The sequence below is a fragment of the Coloeus monedula genome (assembly GCF_965178545.1).
Source record: "Coloeus monedula genome assembly, chromosome: 7".
NCBI classification, from domain to species: Eukaryota; Metazoa; Chordata; class Aves; order Passeriformes; family Corvidae; genus Coloeus; species Coloeus monedula.
The window spans coordinates 28,159,508-28,178,646 of record NC_138787.1 but is presented as its reverse complement, the minus strand read 5'-3'; the positions used below and the strand labels follow the sequence as shown (position 1 = coordinate 28,178,646).

The following is a 19,139-nucleotide window of genomic DNA, read 5'->3' as shown; positions in this document are numbered from 1 at the left end:
ATCCTCAATAATTTTTTTGAATGGGGCTGACCTGTTTTCAGAATGGCCGACATCCAAAAATTCCAATCTGTCAAATCATGCCATTTATCTAGAGGGCCAGAAGTAATTAAAAATATGGAAAATTTGAGGCATTTCTTCAGGGCCTAATTGCAATTCACAAGCCTCCTATTTTGATTCACACTGAGCATTTCCTTCAACAGATTTCCATACACTGCTATCAAAATAAGCTTCTGTGATTCAAACTAGCACTACAACCATAGAGAGATTAATTTCATTAATACTAAGCAGAAAACTGGGGGGGAGGAGGGTATAAAGAAAATGCAGAATGCTCAGCAATTTTTTAGTCACAAAGGAGAACACAAGTAAGGATAGAATTAAATTTGTACTTATTGGTAAATACTGGGATTAAGTTTTTCCTCTGTTATCTATTTTCCCCTTTTCTGTTTCTACTTGGTAGTATTTGCTTCATGTAGTTACTTCATTTTGTATATAAATTCGTAAATTTATTCACAGAGGCTTTTTGTTATATTTACTTGGTACAACTGCCTAGTTCATATCTAATTATTAGAGAAAATTAGAAGCTTATACATACAACAAGAATGAGCTAAAAGAAAATTTCCATGTTATACCTTAAAGAAATTAATGATTGTTCTAGAAAAGTATTTTATTGACAAAGCAGCCAGACCTACCTTGTATATTCTTCTTGGAGCTTGTTTGGGTCACTTACAAAAAACTTAACTCTGAAATTCAGACTGTGAGGAGATCCTCCTATGGTCAAGAAAAGTTATTTCTAATTAATCAGAGCACCCTGGAAAAATAGCGTAATAACAATAGATGAATTGACGAAATACATACATTACTCACTTTTTAATTGTTTCCTGATAGGTTTGTTTGGATCCAGCCACCTCTGGAAAGAGACAAATTATAACACCAACTTCAGAGAAATAAAGTACAAATCATAGCCTTATACATCAAGAAACTGGTGCTTTTCTATTACTTTTTACTTGGTCTTTTACCAAAATGTCTCACTGGCATACACAGGCTTATTACTGATTCTGGAGACATCACCACTATCATCAATTGCTACTACTCTTCTTCCCCCAACATTAACATATGTTGTCCAGATACCTGTTTTACAGCAATAATTCTACTCTGAGTTGCTTCTTTGATTGTCACAGGAGCCTGAGAGAGGTCAGAACCCAATTTTGCTGTGTTTAACAACCTTCAGCTACTCTTTAAGAAGAACTACCTGTGGCAGCGAAGAGCTGTAAGCAGGCTCATTTACTCAACTGAGAAGTTAATTTAACTACTTCCAGTACTTCTGACTCTGGATTTTGCAGGTCTGGCACATCCAGGGAGTGGTCCCACTGGTTCACAGGTTCTCTTCAAATTCTCAGCCTGAGTGTCAGCATTGGTACATCACTAACTGGGATCTTGGAAACCAGAGACTCAGCACTCAGCCTACTGGATTAAGGACTACAGAATAATTTTACTAAACAGTGCCACATCTTGAACATTTCTACAGGAGAACACTGCTTTGTACAGGCAAAACTTTATAAAAACCAATGTGGCAAATTTCAGATAAAAGTATGGCTGCCCGGAGAGTTCTGCAAATTGCTTAAACCACTGCCCATCAGCAACCCAGCAGTCTCTGTACATATCAACATAGTCCACCTAACTCCGAATTCCATCTTTGGCATCAATGCTGTTCAGTTCCTCATGCTACCTTGCAAGGCAAGTCCACAAGCCTCAGGAAATGGTTATATGGGAACAGTTCCTATGGAGTGACAGACATCTAACCTTGTACAGTATGTGACTCCCTCACACTTATCGCAGAGCTTTTTATTTTTTCAGGTGAGGGAGGAGGAAGTAAACACACAGGTACCTGAGCTACCTGACACACACTATGGATCTAAAGCTAGCCCTGTGTCATTTTATTCATGAGGAATAACAAATAATGATAATTAGATCTATGAGCTGTATCTTTGCAGTAATTAACTCAAGAGGAAGTAAAGAGACAGTTTGATACAGCCTCAAAAGCGTGATTATCTAAGAAAATAAAGCTTCATACAGGATCAATTAATTTTTAAGACTAATGTAAAGGCTTAAAGAACACTCTAGCCAGAGATATATATGAACTCTATATAAGAATCTTTCAAAACATGTTGAAAGATACTTGACTTTTACTTTGATATTAATATTATTAAAAAAACCCAAGGCTTCTGCAATTCATGAGATCCACGTTTAAACACAATGCTGGAGGTTTCACACTCAATTAGCAGGATCCCCTTCTGGTGCATTAACTGTATCTTAGCAATACTCTGCTGTGTTATTTCACAAATAACTAGAATATTTGTTAATCCAGTATGGTTTCCTTGTCCAAATGAACCAAGTGTAAAAGTAAACGTATCAAAAACTGAAATTAAGTCAAACCCATACATTCTTCAAGCTTGCATGACTAATAATGGTAACATCTCTTTTTAGCTCTGACACACTGTGTTCATGGCAACTAGATACGCGCTGAAGAGACAAAATATTGAGAAAAAAACCATACAAAAACTTTAAAGTATGTGCTGGTATCAAATACTTAAGTCATTCTTTCAGACTAACCCTTAACCAGATCTTTCTATTACAGTGTTGTGTTCATATGCTTCCAGACAGATAAACTAAAAGAAAGAGAGCTTAGAGGTCTAGTCTACCCTTTGGAAAGCCAGATAAATTTCTGAGTGTCGAGTAAAATATTGAGTGATATTCAATTAAATATTTCTTGAACAAAGCTGAAAAATAATTCAGCCTTTTCTTCTGCTTGCGTATGTTTCTTCAGCCTGGAATAAAGCTTAGAATAAAAATACTACAGAGGCCAGCCCACCAATGTCTTACCAGAACTATCACCAAGTGAATGTGGCTGACTTTCGATACACAAGTTGGGAGGTTAAGTTTTGACCCCATCACTGTGCTGCACATATAATAAGAACTAGGTAAAGAACTATAAGGAGCAATACTTAGCTAAATTGCACTTTAAAACAAGTATTGACCATTTGATACCTATAAAAGAAAGTATCCAAGGAATGTTCTTTATGCAGTCATGATCTCCATAGTACCACTGTAACTAGTGCAGTAAATGTTACATTTGCATCTCTTTATTTCCACTGGTGATTTACAGAGTTTCAGTTGTGTAGAATTTCCTTTCAATTAAAGTCCATGAACTATTGCAAATACTCATTTTCAAGGGAGTCCCTTCTTTCTTAAGGTGATGAGATGACTGCCCTTGTCAGATAGTGGACTATATGAAGCACTGTTAAAAGATCACCAGGTATCTGGGCGAGAAATGGAAACTCCATGCATGAAAATCTAAAATCCCCTTGCTATTCTGTAAATCCTAATGACAAAAACAAACAAACAAACCACTGAACAAATTTAAAACATATTTACTATTTTTAACAATGATAATGCAATCTAGCAAACAGATACAATAAAACACGCAATATCCTTTTAAGGTATTACTTCATAAGCACAGAACTCAGTATTTTACTCCAAGCCTGTGACTATTAACATGTAGCTTTATCACAACTACAAGATGATACAGGCCCTCGCAAATGACACAGCTGGGGAAGGTGGCACAATCTTGCAATGGTTTCTATTTACCTCTCTTTAAATAACACAGAGGACAGTGATGAACATGCTTATGATTTTTAAAACTGTACTTATAAAACAGAGTCAACTTACAGGGTTATCAGTAGATTCATCAGCCAACTGTAAACCAAAGTAATCTCTCTCTGTCAAATCGAGATGCTTGAAGACTACGTCCAATAGAACTTGGCCCTGATCATGTTTCTGCAGAGAACAAATACAGACCTTTTCTTTAATGAACAAATACATAACTGGACATACATATTTCAGGCAGGTAGAACACATACAAATTCTTTCAGATGTGCTCTAGCAGCAGTATTTTAAATATCACAAAGTGTATCCCAGCAGCACTATTTTTAAATGAGCTTCATCTCTCTTCTTGAAACATATGTAGGGAAATCATTTTTCTTCTCTGTCATTTTCTGACAGTAAGAACTTCTCACTTCTCAGCTAGCTACATGATTATTTCTGAAAGCCTTTCATTAGCCAAATTTGATATTTAAAAGGAGTACTGAAAAACAGAAAAGAAAAAAAAGTTCAGGAATTAATAAAGAACTTGGTGCAAACAAGAATCTTGTTTGGGCCACTGAATTCAAATGTACAGGTCTGTACAAATTATTCTCCCTTATCTGAAAAATCTATTCCTGATTTTAAATGAACCAGCATATTGAAAATGTTTCCAAAGTTTAATGGCAGAGATATCTGGAACAGCCAAATATCTAACCAAGACGTGTCATTTACATATGTTCTAAGATAGCACTTCACTCTAAATGAATTAATTTAAATTAACTGAGTAACAGTAACACTTCTTTTCAGAGAGAAGTGAACAAACTTGATTTCTACTACAGGGACAAATGTTACCCACAAAATGATACAAAAAGAAATCTGTAGTTGTTAGTACCTAGCAATTTTTTGCCTAACCTGAAAATACTGCCAACACAGTAACTGAAACGCTGAGTGTGTCAATATAACAGGACTCACTAAACACATTTGGTGAAATCTGAAGGGAATTTCCCAAAGAAGTTAAAGTGTCACAGCACCTTGAAATACAAAAGACAAGCAAAATTCTGCAAGAACTGTCAAACAAGAAGAAATATGAAAGAGATGATTGATACATTTTCCACTCAGATTTTCTACTTTTCTGTCACCAAGCAGAGAAGCTTCTAGTAATCTTCTAGGTGCCAAGTATTATTGCTGCTGCTGTGGATTTGATACATCTTGCCTTGTTTACTGTAGGCAGTAAGATATTGTAGAGTTTTAAAACAAAAAATCCCTGCTGTTCTGCTCCCAGAGGACCTCACTTTGCATAGAGATTATATAACAATTTACCTTTACATCTGTTAAAATAGAAGTATGTAACTAAAAGATCAAGATAAGGTTGCAAGAATTTCATTAATATCCATATAAGAGAAAAATCTACAAACCTACCTCCAGACATTCGTTAACATCTAAGAGCATCCTATCAAAACGAACTTTTTTGTTCAGATGAAATTACACTGAAGTTGAATAAACTGTCAGAGGCAGTTACTTGGGCCTAAAAACTCCTAGAAGCACAATAATTTATTTCATAATAATTTAAAAAGTAGAGAAGAGTTATCCACAAATTATGTTTGAAATAATCCCAGGAGGACAATCATACCCATAGCTCTGCACATAAGTTGAAATTACATAAGGGATATAGTTCGGGTCCCATATAAATCCGGCTAAATTGAAGTGACCTAAGAATTGCTGTATTTACTTTGCAAAAGACCTTATTTCTTTTGAAAATGCTAGAGAAAATTTCTTGATCTTTAACAAAATGTAGCACCATTGTTAAAAAGTTCACCACTGAAAAATTTACTTCACAAATTACTAAAAGCAAGCACAGAAAAAACCAGATTTTAACACAATAAATGTTCAATAGCATAAATGCATTCAGCCTTTTTTATATACAATCCAAATATATTCACTTTAATTTTTACTAAATTAGGAGTTTCTATTATATTTTGAAATAAACCAATAATCAGTTCAGGTTTTACAGCAAATAAAACTAATTTTAAAATTACATAGCAACACTAATTGCCTCTTGGCACTTTTCTCACATAGATTTAAATAAGAACACAAACTAAGACCTTATAACAGTAACTACCAGAAAATGGGAGATGTCTGGAACCCAAGTTTGGCCTTGCAATTACCACAGCTGACATGTTACTTCCTCAAACAATATGCAGATACCATCTCTGTAGCTTTTTCCAATCTAATCCTGACAATGTATACTGTTTCTTAAATACATTATGTTTCCTAATGAAAAAGCTTAGAACTGGCTGATCAGTCTGAATTAAGAAATACAGAACATCATTTCACGACCGCAAGGAAGGTATTTGTCCTGCAAATTGAGCAGCAAATTTGGTAAGAGAAGACAGGTTTCAACATGAAGCATTTGTTTGGTTCACAGTGTTTTACTCAGTGCAAAATAAAGATAAGCATCTAGCAAAACCAGACCTCAGCTTAACCCATCTCTGACATTTATGTAAGTGTTGCAGCTTGCCAAAGCAGGTGAAGGTCACAATCCTGCTTGTTGAGAAAGATCCAAAATATTTGTAATACTATCATAACATTGAGTAGCTGCACAAAAAAAAAGTATGATAGCAAGTTTAAAAATCTGATTTTTTTTATAAAAAAGCAAACCCAATACATGTAGATGAGCATAAAAAGAAGCTTGCTTTGTTGCTATAGATACAAGTTAAACATTATTTCCTCATAAAATAGGAAATAATGAAAACATGTATGAAAAATGGAAACTACCTAACACAAAACTGCAGGAATTAGACACGAAAACATCCACTTTTTCTCTGAACTGAAGAATTAGACAGTTATATGTACTTGTTAGTCATTGCTGAAGGCAGAGTCTCTCAGAAATTTTGGCCTTTTAGAACAGATTTGACTTAAACACTAGACATCAACATGTTAACTGTACTTTATGAACTGTTTATCATCTAGTACCACTAGATACTTACAGATTCATTTCTAACTGCAAAATGATTGTCACTTGTTCACAAACACCATGTTTGAAAATTGAGGCAGACACCTGCAGTCACACAGGTTTGATGCCTGCCACCCTCTTCTCACTCTGCATTACTGACATTCTGGTTTTGTTGCTGCCAACAGAACTGGCTGCATCCACAGCAAACACCACGAGATATTGCTGCCATATCAGCCCAAACAAATTTGGACTTCTGATGACAGAGGAAGGGGACGACAGGTTCTGGGCTTTCCTGGAGCAGGTCACAGCTCTGCAGCTCACATGTTTGTGGGATGCTGTGCTGCTCCCTCACTACTGACAACACAGGAACCTTTCCCCTCGTAGCTCACCGCAATGCCTGGGCTGCTGCTCCGGGAGGTGCATTCCCTAACACTGCACAACTGTCTCCTTTCCTTCTACAGCTGATGCTATTATTTTAATCTTTCTTTGTCAAAGAAAAAAGGGCAAGTAATTAAGTAACGCTGGAGATTAAATTATTAAAAATTTTAACTTCTAAAATTATAAGGGGGTGGTATGGGGTTTTTTTGTTTGGTTGGTTCTTTTCTTGTTTCATTTGAGTTATTTTACAGGTTTTCAGATTTTACTTCCATTAGAGTGTAAATTCATTAAGTTTGAAGAAAGTTCTGGGATAGTAAAGGCTCCATATTGAAACATTTGTCCATGACCACTAACCTTGCTCACAGAACAACCCATCCCATCTACCTTGACTTAGTTTCCCCCCAAGTTTAGTGTTATCCCTAGTGTTATCTGTGTACTGGCTTTCAGGGAGTACAAGTAACCCAGCCTGCATGGAAAAGATATAGTTTGTTTAAACAAGCAATTAAAACAAATTAAAGTAATTTGATCTTGAAGAAACAGTTTTACGGGGATGCAAATCATCCTGATCATGTTGTTACGTCAGCCTCCTTTCTTCCAGCTACGTGTTCTATTGAAGTCTACTTTTCAGGATTGAAGGAAGATTTCTTCATTTGGTAAGCAGAGCATTTTAGAGAAAGGATTTCTACTCCTCAAACATATGCACAGGTTAATTCCAACTGATTCTTCTGCCTGGAACGAATGCAGCCTTTGTCTGGCTACAATCCATGGGGATTATCTGGTTTGATTAGTTACGCTCTCTACAAGGTAAGGCTTAGCACAAAGGTGCCTTTCTTGCAGATCAATGGAAAGGGCTGGCTGAAATGTGAACTTAGAACATCACATAAATTATCAAGAGACACAGTCTGTGATCAGCACTTTGCTGTTGGAGAATTAGCATTTGCTGTTGGAGAAACAGCATTTGAGTACATTTTTATTAATACACCACTGCATCCTCCAGATGATTAAGTTTTACAATCATTAGCATACAGAATACCTATAGCAATCACCAGGAGGGGAAAAAAAAGCGCTAATTTATTTGATGTTATCTTTGTTCTTCCTATTTTGAAAACAATTCCATACATATTTATGGCTAACTATAGTGTCAACCACAATAAAGTAAAACAAAGCTATAAAACCTGAGAACCTGTACACCATGTAGGTTACACTTGCTATGAATGAATACTTTATTACTCCCTATTTGTGAAAAAACAGACTGAGGCTAAGACATGAGATCAGAATGTTCAGCACCAAGGAACTTTTTATTTCCTAGACTCAGTTTTAACAGACAAACTTGCAGGCTGATTTGTATAAGCAGTAAATCATGATCCATGCAACTAAAATATTTAGTACACTAGGGAGGTGGTAAGAACATATTACATAATTTTTTCTTGGGAGACACAGAACAGACATTTGAGGATTTATACCTGGTGATTCTGCTTTTCTGAGTGGCACTCATGTCCTCTAAAAACATACAGCTTTTCAACACCTAGACCGAAGAGAAGCACATCTCCCATATCTACTGCCCAACAATTATTCCTTATTTTACCCACTTCTTATTTTCCTTGTAAGAAAAAACTGCAAGACAGATACTTTAATGGAGAACTCATGCACCAGAAAGCAAAGATGACAACATTTACAACTTCTTATGCACTTCTAATGCTTTATATCCAACTACATTTTGCATATACTGCATTTTGGCAGGCAGTATAGACTGGGAAACTCTTAGCAAGGATGAGACATTAAGCGATACAGAAAAGGGGAAAGGATATAGAAAAAATTACCCCAGAAGGGAAATGAGGCTTGATGTTGATAAATTAGTCTTTGAACATTCATCCCTCAGCTCCATCATCCAAAATTCCCACACTTTACTACTCAGAAGTCCTGAAAAATTAAGCATTTTTTGAATGAACTACAAAAATGCCTCAAGAGAATATCCAAAACCCTTCTATCTTGACTGATGTATCTAAAACAAATAACCACCAGATCTGCCTCTGAACCTTAAGCCTCTTGACTTTGGATCCTTACAAGTTTTTGCCAGGTAACAGATTTCACTTTGGATGAGCAGATGCAGGCTCTAACCACTGACTACAGAACTGCAGAATGCAATCCCTCTCACAAATCTTCCCTGAAACATTCAAATATATCAATACCCTTACTGGAAACTGGATATCAGAATTCAATATAATTACTGAGCATCAGAACTTTTTCAAATTGTCTGAATTAGACTTGTCCACGTAGACTTGACAACTGCTTCACTTCCTCACTTCCCATCTGAAGTCTCACAGCCTTATTTGATACTCATACACTCCATTTGCTGAAGTTCAACTTCCTTTGGAAAAATTTTAATAATCATGCCACCTGTTAACTTTTACCATCGCGCATTATTCAACCTTTCTCCATATAAGTCATCAATTCTATAGCTTAAAAAGTAAAAGTAGAGTTCTACTACCACAGGAAAACCTACAGCTTCTTTCCTGTTGAGTTCTGGTTCTCCTCACACAAAGATGACCTTAAACGCTTTAATGTTTTCTTGTGAGGTCCTTGCCAATTTTTCATGGGTTTTTTTTTTCCTCAAGAAGTTGGAAGAAAGGGTTGTACTTGTGTAACATATACACAGCACCATGCACATTTTCATTTTAACTCTTTAACAAGATTACAGATTAGAAAATGGTATGAATAACCCATTTTATATTCCAGGTTCATGCATAAAAGTTGATTTTTTTCCATTAGCAGTTCTCAGCAACAGTATTCAGCAACCACCTTTCCATTTTCCTTCCTGCCATTCTCATTAGTGTAGCAGAAGGTGGTGAGCTTAAGTGAGGGAAATGACAGAAGAAGAATACTATCTGAAAAAAGCAGAGCAGGGAGATACTTTAAGATGGTAGCTGTGACCAAGTATAACCATACAGGTGATTCAACACAGTCAGCTACACAGCTTTGGGAAGAGTTCCCACTCCACCTTACTCGTGGCTCAAAATACAAAAACCAAAATGCAGCAGAACAAAAGCTTCATTCAACTCAATGGCAAAACTGTCCTCCATTTCCACTGGACAACTTTAATCCATGAAGAGAATTACTAGAAATAAATTATGCTTTGTACACTGGATTTTGAAATGAAAATGTGTTAGTATTACAGAGGATGCCAGAATGACTAAGTTCACAGTAACACTGTGGACGTGTACAAGCATGCCTGCCTGAACACAACTTCCCCTTTTATTCGCTACTTAACACTGTTTGAAAGTCAAACTCCAGCCATCCAAATGCAGCAAAGGACAGCAAGCCTGGGATATTGATTTGCAATAAGCCAGATACTGATTTGCAATAAACCCATTACTTACATTAACTCTGAAAGCTTGTACAGTGTTATCCAGGAGAAGAATGTTGCAGACCACCTCCGTATGCTGCCTGTCTCGTGCCAGCTCAGATGCTCGTACATTGTAGGTTCTGCCAGCAGGCAATCGGAAACGTGCGGTCATTACTGTCCACACAGGTCTACACGCAAAACAAACAGAAAATTTAGTAAGAGCCCAAAAAATGCAAATCCAAGAATGTCTCACTTCAAAGAAAGGTGAACACACAGCAAGTTCATTATTTAAAAACTCCATTATAAACAAAAGAAAAATGAATACTAAATTCACAGTAACCAATAACAAAACAATGTATTACAAGTTACAACACAACCTTATACCAAAATACCCAGTCCCTTACTTTCTGCCCATTGTCCACACCCTCCCTATCTTAAGGTTGTTTTGTGGGTTTGCTGTTTTTTTGTTGGGTTTTTTTGGTTTGTTTTTAAAGATTCACAACAATGTTTTCAATTCAAAAAGTATTGGAATTGTTGGGCATCATGGCTACCAGCTTCCCGATACTAGATGCAATTAAGTAACTAATTTCAGTGCAAAACAGCAAAAAAAAATGCTTACATAAAAAGCTTTATAGAGAAAAAGAAAACAGCAAACACACAAGACTTTGATGCATTATTCTGCATCAAGGCCTGTGCATTCACTGTAAAATCATTAAACATGAGAATGCACAGTGGTAACAAAAACATCAGCATTGTTTTCCCCCCCTTTTTTTAAAATTACAACACGAATAGTTTAATGTTTGTCAAATACTGAATCTTCTATGTCAATTTGTTTGGATTTACACATCTAGTTTGGGAGCACAAACAATTCTTATCCTCTCAGTAAGCAACCGTGACCATCACAAGCCTACATCCTGTGCTGAGAGCCGATAAATAAAATGCAAGAATTTGCTTTCACTTTTCAAATCTAAGATACTGACGATTATCATCCAGCCCCAGTCCAGCACAGTCCTTATGTGCCCACCTGAAACTATCAGCTCTATCCAATGATACCAGCTACTTCGTTAAGTGCCTCACAGGATCAGGGCCTGTAATTCACTTAATTACACACTCAGCAAACTATTTCTACATCCTTTGACAAGGGTGTAAGCAAACAAAGTTTCATAAATTAAGTAGAGAATATGTTGAGACATAATGTACCTTATGACTAGAGTAAAAGAACACAGCTATTCTCAAAACTGAATATAAAACGATTGATTTTCCTTATCTTGCATACGATTATGAAGGCTTCAAACACATCTACACATTAGCTTCACATTTGAGGAGGGGGAAGGGAGCATAACACAAAAAAAAAAAAAAAAAAAAAAAAAAAAAAGAGAATTTAGCAGAGGACAGCAAACATGCCAGTAGTGAGAGCTTGCATGGATCATAAGAGGTATCTGCACCCCTATATACATAAACAAAGAGGGAGGGGTAAGAAATGAAAGATCAATCCCTCCTAAAAAGTTGGTAACTTAGATACATAGGCTCTCATGGGAAAGTGGAAGACCAAGATCCAAGCTGGGACTTTACAGATTTTCTTTTTTACATCTTTCCACTGCCTCCATACAACCTCCTGAGCAACTCCCCTAAAAATCCCTGAGGTATTTTGCTTTTCTAGATCACATCTTCAGCACTTTAAGTATGACCACACACCTCAGACAAAAAAATCTTCTTGATAATAATCCATCCGTGCAAAATGCTTCAGTTTTGACTTACCCAGCATTTTGAGTACTTGCTTCCTCACCAGACAGCTTTTTTATTTTGGCTACTCAGTCACTCTGGCTTCAGAACTGCAACGCTGTATTCACGTAGAACTACAGCAAGTTTATTTTTGTTTTCCTAAACTAACATGACGAACTGAATGATACAGATACCAGATAAAGCCACCAGCTATGAAATTTACGACAGTGTCTTAATGACCAATTTATGCAAAATTGTGCTGCAAACATTAAAGCTCTCAAGTAAAGCCTTAAAACAAAGTCCATCTGACAACTCCTCGTGGAGAGGCTGCTTCTGCTATACCTGCTACAGATGTCAAAAATATAAAGCAGGAGACAACCTTAAACAGAGAAGGAGAACCTCCATACCAGTGATCCGAGCAAACCACATAAAATTTAACAGTGTTTTGCCACACAGACACAATCTAAAAGCCAAGCTCCTTACCAATCATAATGGCACAAAGGTTGGCATTATCAGTGCAGAACTGATAACTACTGCCAAGATTTTAGGATGGTATCTGCTGCTGACCTGAAACTAAGAAGGTTTCAGAAAAGCACACAATTAGATTAAAACCAGTTTCTCCATACCACAGAAACAACCCTTAGGCAGGCATATTTTACAAGGATTTGAGAAAGTAACAAATCAACCAAGAAACAGTGAGTGTAATCTTCAGAGCACTTTTCCACAAATGCAAACACTAGTGCACAAAGGACTGGTCAGCTTTCAAGTAAGTACTGCAGGCCTCACAAATCCATTTGGTAGTGAGCTAGGAGGGTCTAACTCAACAATACAGTTTTGCAGCAGAAGGGAAAAAAAACCCCAAGACTTGTTAAAAGCTAGAAACCATCATGTTTTAAGAGACGAAAAAGGCAAGTCTCACCTTTTCTTCTGTTCTTTCCTCTATTCTTGTCTTATTTGCTGATCAAGACAAGACCAGCAATACTTCTTCCTTCCTCATCATCGCCTTAAACTAGACAGAAAACTTCTGAGTTTCAGACACAGCAATAAATCCGTAAGAGTGAGCAAAAAGAACATAATCCCTCAGCGACCCTCAAAATCCTTTAACACCATGAAAGCATTCACTCTGTCCCTTCAACAGACCCAACCTGCAGATCTATCACAGTTCTTGCTGTAACACAGATCATCCTTGCTCCAGCCAAACAAAAACCACTGCATAGTTAGACAACAACTGGATTTTTCTCAATGTACATAAATGAAATTATCAAACTCAAGAAAGAAGGCACTGTATTATGAGTTTGCTATGGAAACAGGAGCAACTATATTGGGCCAGAACAACAGCTCATGTAGCTCGCAGACTGGAAGGGCAACGCCTTCTCCACTTTAAGGAGGAAAGAAACAAATAGGACACACACACTTCTCATGCTGTTCCACAGTGTGGAGTTTAGCATCTTCCTGGCGTGAAGCTCATATTCCCACCATGCTGGACATAAGTCATTCACAAATGTTTTCTTCATGGACTAAGAAACTATGTTTTGTACTTTCAGATTATGCATTGAAACATTATATTCCATGTCCCACATAAAATACACAGTAGTTGGAACCACCATCTCATAACAGACAAGTTTCTTGCATGAAACTAAGAGTTTTTGCAACTACAGAACACAGTTTTACAAGAAAAATGACTGAAATCCTGAAATGCATCTACAAAATGGAAATACAACAGCCATGAAAGTGATAGAGAGGAAGGTAACCAAAGACTGTCTTCTGAAAAACACATTCAAAGTTACTCTTTCCCTACATATCAGCAAAGAAACTATGGAATTATGTAGGGAATATGTTAAAACACTTCACCATCACATACACTTTCAAAAATACTCCTCCTTCTAAGATCTGCCAGGGTTATTACATGGAACTGCTTTGTGGCCAATCATATGCACACCACCCATATTTAAGCCTCTATCAGCACATGCACACTTAACAAGAAGGACACAGTTGTTAAGCACAGATAGACCCTGCAATTACTGGTTTTACTGACACACTTGTTTTACAGCATAATTGGCCCCAAATGGTATCCGTATCATCTTCATTACTTCTTTCTTCCAGCAATAGATGCACCAAGAACACAGACAGTATTATGTCTCCCAAACACGTACTGCCATTCTTGCTGTATATTTTGAAAACTTACTAATAGTGAGATGGCTACCTACTGCTTATAAGATTACAAATTATAGCTGATTTCCTAACAAATACTGATATATAAAATGAGAAAATCTGGTAGAAATTCAGCTACACTCACTGCATACTTCTGCAATAAAAATATTATAGCTAAATATAATATAGTATGGAATAAATAGAGGACTGATTTACAAAGTAAAATCTTCATCCCCAAAAGAAATAGAAATAAAAACAAAAGCTGAGACTTAACCAAAAAACCAGTTTGAGAACAACTGGTTTAAAAGCAGGTTAACTTAAGCAAGGTACTACTGTGTGTGCATATCCATGCCATGGGCAGTGCCTTGGCCACTTACGCTAAAATATTTCTATACATGCAGGTGGATTATTTAAATTTGACTTAAGATTAATCTTCGCATATGACGGAGATTTTCTGCTTTTAATTTTTCAGTGTCTTCTGCTAAGCATGTAATATTTAGGTGTGTGAATTAACAATCAAAAGAACATGCTGCTACAGCAACTGGAGAAGGACAGAACTTGTGCAATGTAACTCCACTTACCTCTCAGGTCTGTGGAGGGAGTAAGTTGTACATTTCCTGCCTGAGCTCAGGTTTCAAGTGGTGAAGCAATTCCAGGGAGTGTTCCCTATCAAAGGGCAGAACATTCCTGCAATACTGGCTTGGTTAGGGCACTAAAGAGCATACAGAAGCTTCGCAAGTGAATTTTCGGCATCCTTTATTCTGTTATGTAAATGTATACAGTATAACGACAATTTGCTTGGGCTTACAATAAACTAACTGATTTTAAGCAGCTTAATAAATAAGCAGTTGGTTAAGCAGGTAATTAACTGAAATTTAATTTATCCAAGAGTGCAGCCAATTTGCTGACTTGATGTGAACTTTCTTTAAAAGAACTCTTGATGTAATGCACAGAAAAACAACCACCTTAACACATTACTGTAGGCACATGTGCATGCAAGGACATGAGAAATTTCATTTTCCATGGCTCATCTAAAGCAGCTAAAGAAGCTCACGCATTGCCAGATTTCCATTTGTTTAGAAGCTTCTATTTTAGCAACCCAGAAGGCACGGATTTGCACTGTGGCCCACCTGCTCGTTTGGGTCCAACACAGTACATGAATTTCTTACAAGAAGTAGAAAAGTAGGTCAGACTCATAGAAGACCCACATCCTTATAACATGATGCCGCTTGAATATGTGCGGATCCCATTGTTACTAACATTATCCAGGCAACCTAATTTTATACTTATATCTATCTGAAAAAAAACCCTATTAAAAGTACAAAGACAATCTTGAAGGTTTAAACAGAGTAATACAATATACTGCAATTCAAACAAACCCTGGGGTATGCCTAGAGCCCATCTTCACATACATTTACTGAAAACATGCTAGTGACACCACATAAAATGTTTTAATCCAAACTAGTTTGAAAATGCTAAACATTAGCTGGTTGTGCATGTTTCTGAGGGAATTCCACATTAATTCCAAAGAAAAGGTTTGAATTTTTTATCTAAAATTTGTTTTGAAAGCTTTCAGCAATTCTGATACAGTACACAGCTTCAGGACATTCCTTATAAATAAAAGCAGAGTAGAAATGCACTTTTATTTAGGTGAATCGACCCATGCACTACAATCCTGAACTTGTTCCAATGGGAGTTGGACTTGATGATCCTTGCAGGTCCCTCCCAACTCAGGATATTCTACGATTCTGTGATTCCTTCCTGCTTTCTGCTGACCAAATAATGGAAAGTATCCATCATTCATTAAAGTTGATATGTAAACATTGGCTTATTTCACTTTGCAGTCACCAGGTGCAAGGCTTCCAGCAAGACTTCTAGCCAGGCAACAGCATGATTAGTGATTCCAGGCTCTATCAAACCCTTCTGTTTTATTCCTAAGTTTATATAATATCAGTTATATATAAATTGACCACATTCATTCTACTTGGAAGATCATGTAACTCCTGAAAAGTTATCGTATGGCCACTTACTAAACTTTCCCTAAAACTTCCCTGAAAAAGAGGGATATCACATTTTTACTGTTGACCAACTGGGACAGTTACTGGGACTGTGCAGTGTAACTACAGCCACTGATTCTTCAATGCTACTGCATTCCCAGACAGTTGTGGAAAGAGAGCACTGGATACAAGGAGATACTGGCTTTGGAAGTTAGGAAGCTGACTCCTCAACTTCACTCCATTGGTGGGCAACCAGACTGTGCTCTCTTTAGCCTGGTACCTGCATGGGGCTGGCAGTTCCAAGACTCCAAACTCTCCTGCTCCCAGGTCAGGGAGTCCTGCATCCTTCCTTACAGCCTGACCCTGAGCACTCTCCACGCTTCCTGTGTGAAAACAGTACACAGAATTTAGTTGATATGCAGCTGCTTCTACACATTCCTCCAAGATTTCTGCTATCTGCAGACACTCTGACCTGCTTGATCAAATCCCTCATGGATGCCAGAAGCAAAGAACAGCAAAAGAAAATCCTACTGCACTTCTGAAAGCCATAAAGAGAAACGCACTCATGTGCTCCTCAAATATCCATTATCTGACCTGCATTTCAATGAAAAAGGTACTCTTAAATCCTCCTTTTCCACATCATCAATCCTCAATCATAGGAAGAGCCAAATGTAACAAAAAAAGCATTGGTTCTTAAAGTATCTGTGACAGTTTCTGAAAATTTTGGGCCCAAAGCTCAACAGCTGAGAGAAAAGAAGTTGAATTTAGCCCCTCTCCTCCACCATCAGTTTTTCCTATACATGAACCAGTAGCAGAGAACTAATTTGATACTCTAGCCATTTACTCAGGTAAGTTTCTAAGATTGTTAATGCATCTCATTTTATGAACATAAGGATTTCACGGGGTTGGCTGTGGATTTCAGTGCAGTCTTGATGCCTAATTAGTAAGTATTCTCAGTTAAAAAAATTACTCAAGGACTTCTTTTTAAATTAAGACATCCTTGAATAATGCTTTTTATCTACTTCTCTGAAAAGGGGTTTCAAATCTGAACAACTGCTGTGTGATATCAAGCAAGATTTTTGCTGTTAAAATCACATAATTACTAATAGAGGCACAGGTTAAAGATGAAACACCTTGCTCTGTCACTCCCAGATTTTCATACTTTCTAATGTAAAAATAATAACTAATGAGTGTTCAGTCACTCTACACAGGATAGTGGCAAATCTGTTAGAGACAGCTGGAGGCTGTACACCAGAACACAGCAAATTACTGAGATAGTACTGTAGCAACCAACTATTTCCTCTGAAAAATAAACTATATGGACAATTTGACAATTCCCTCCCTTGCTCCTCCCTGCCCCCAAGAAGAAGGGCACAGCTAACAGAGAAGCCTATTATAAGTGACACTTGTATCTAATTAAATGTCAATACTCATTATGCTTGAAACTGCATGCACCACACTCCCAAAAAAGCCTCTCAATTTCACCTGATCCCTTTCTGTTTTGAGTCTGAAGTGGGACAGTACAGGAAGACTGTTACGTGCTTTACTTTACTCCTGTATGTAACATTTCAGGAAACACAGAATGGCAAGATAAAATTCATTAGTTTGAGATTACAACAACTGCCAGCAGTTTAAGAGCAATACTAAGAAAAGAAAAAAAAAAAAAAGAGCTCTTACAAACCATGCCATCAACACTGACAATTATTTTGAACCTAAAACCTTTATGTCCTCCCTTTTTATGCTCAGTCATGTTTCTCATGCAGACAGTAACCTTTCCATCTTTACTGTCCAGGGCTCTAGATGAGATAACAGCCTGAGAAGATATTAAAATTTCTTTGGCAAGGAAAAAAGTTTAAAAAAAAAAAAAAAAAAGGCAAATAGACTTACAAATTCCAAACAGCTCAATATGGTTCATTTTAAACGCATTTTTAAGCTTCAGATTTACTCTTAGTGAACACCCATCCAAACCACATTACCGTTTCAGAGTGTCAGAGATGCTGAAGAAATTCAACCACTAAAATAAAAGCCTGCAGCCAAGAAAGAGCTAGAATTAAAACAGTCAGACCCTTTTTCCCCCCATCCTACTTCATCAGGGCCCCCACTTCCCTTTTCACTGCAACAGTCCTACAGGCCAGAGTGTGAACAAATGCAAAGACAACAGAAAGCCTCCTTCCAGCTAGTTCCTGCCAGCTCATGGCTCAGTACCCACTGACCTGATGATAACAATACTGCAGAAGAGCAGGACCTTTGCATCACTTTCAAATGATGCAAGAAATATGTCCAGAGTGCACATGCCTTTAGGCAAAGCTTCACAGCCAGCACCTATGGTTATTCACAACCAACACAAACCCATCTGTCCTGCAGGTGACACACTGAAGTCATGATCAGACTGGAAACATCATATGAATTTGTGCAGCTGTTTTGTTTCTGACCTGAAGACTTTTCATTTCTAGGTGCTACTCGGGTTACGGAAGTTTTATGAAACAAGTCACATACATTTGAACAAGATGTGTGAAGAACGCCACATGAGGTTTCAGAGATTACTTTTGAGCAAAAATATAGAAAATTTCTCTACAATATGCAATACACCCATACACACCTTAAGAAACCAGAAAAAAGCACACTTATCACTCTATTAAGCAATGGACTGTAATTGATCTTCAGGAATCACCTGATCACAGTGTGACTCCTTTACAGAATGGTTTAGGAAAGCCGTATCATGGTGTGAAGAAACAGAGAGAAGACAGCTGAGGCTAGAAATGTCTTTAAATAATGATATTGCTATCATTTAAGGCCTGTTATGTGAAAACACAAGTTGATGGCAAGCACCAGCTACAGCAGTGCCAGCTTGTGAGGCAGGAAGGCCACAGAGGGAAGAAGCCCCGGGTGCACAGCTGTGGCCATGGCACAACTCACGACACTTCAGCTGGGGCCAGGCGGCAAACACACAGAGGCT

The 19,139-nt window shown here is 37.3% G+C and overlaps 1 protein-coding gene across 6 annotated transcripts in view; it reads right to left on the bottom strand.

The window, feature by feature from the left end:
• PTPN4 (protein tyrosine phosphatase non-receptor type 4) overlaps nucleotides 1–19,139 on the bottom strand; it is a 114,692-nt gene that overhangs the window by 61,338 nt on the left and 34,215 nt on the right. For all 6 annotated transcript variants that reach the window (XR_014226590.1, XM_082285431.1, XM_082285428.1 and 3 more), the window contains exons 2-5: nucleotides 10,348–10,501; nucleotides 3,727–3,834; nucleotides 865–907; nucleotides 690–768 (exon numbers count right to left, since the gene is read on the bottom strand). Coding sequence is in view for 5 of the 6 variants with exons in the window: in XM_082285431.1 (XP_082141557.1) it covers nucleotides 690–768; nucleotides 865–907; nucleotides 3,727–3,834; nucleotides 10,348–10,485 (368 nt within the window). In the remaining variant the exon portion in view is untranslated. The remainder of the gene's footprint in view (nucleotides 1–689; nucleotides 769–864; nucleotides 908–3,726; nucleotides 3,835–10,347; nucleotides 10,502–19,139) is intronic.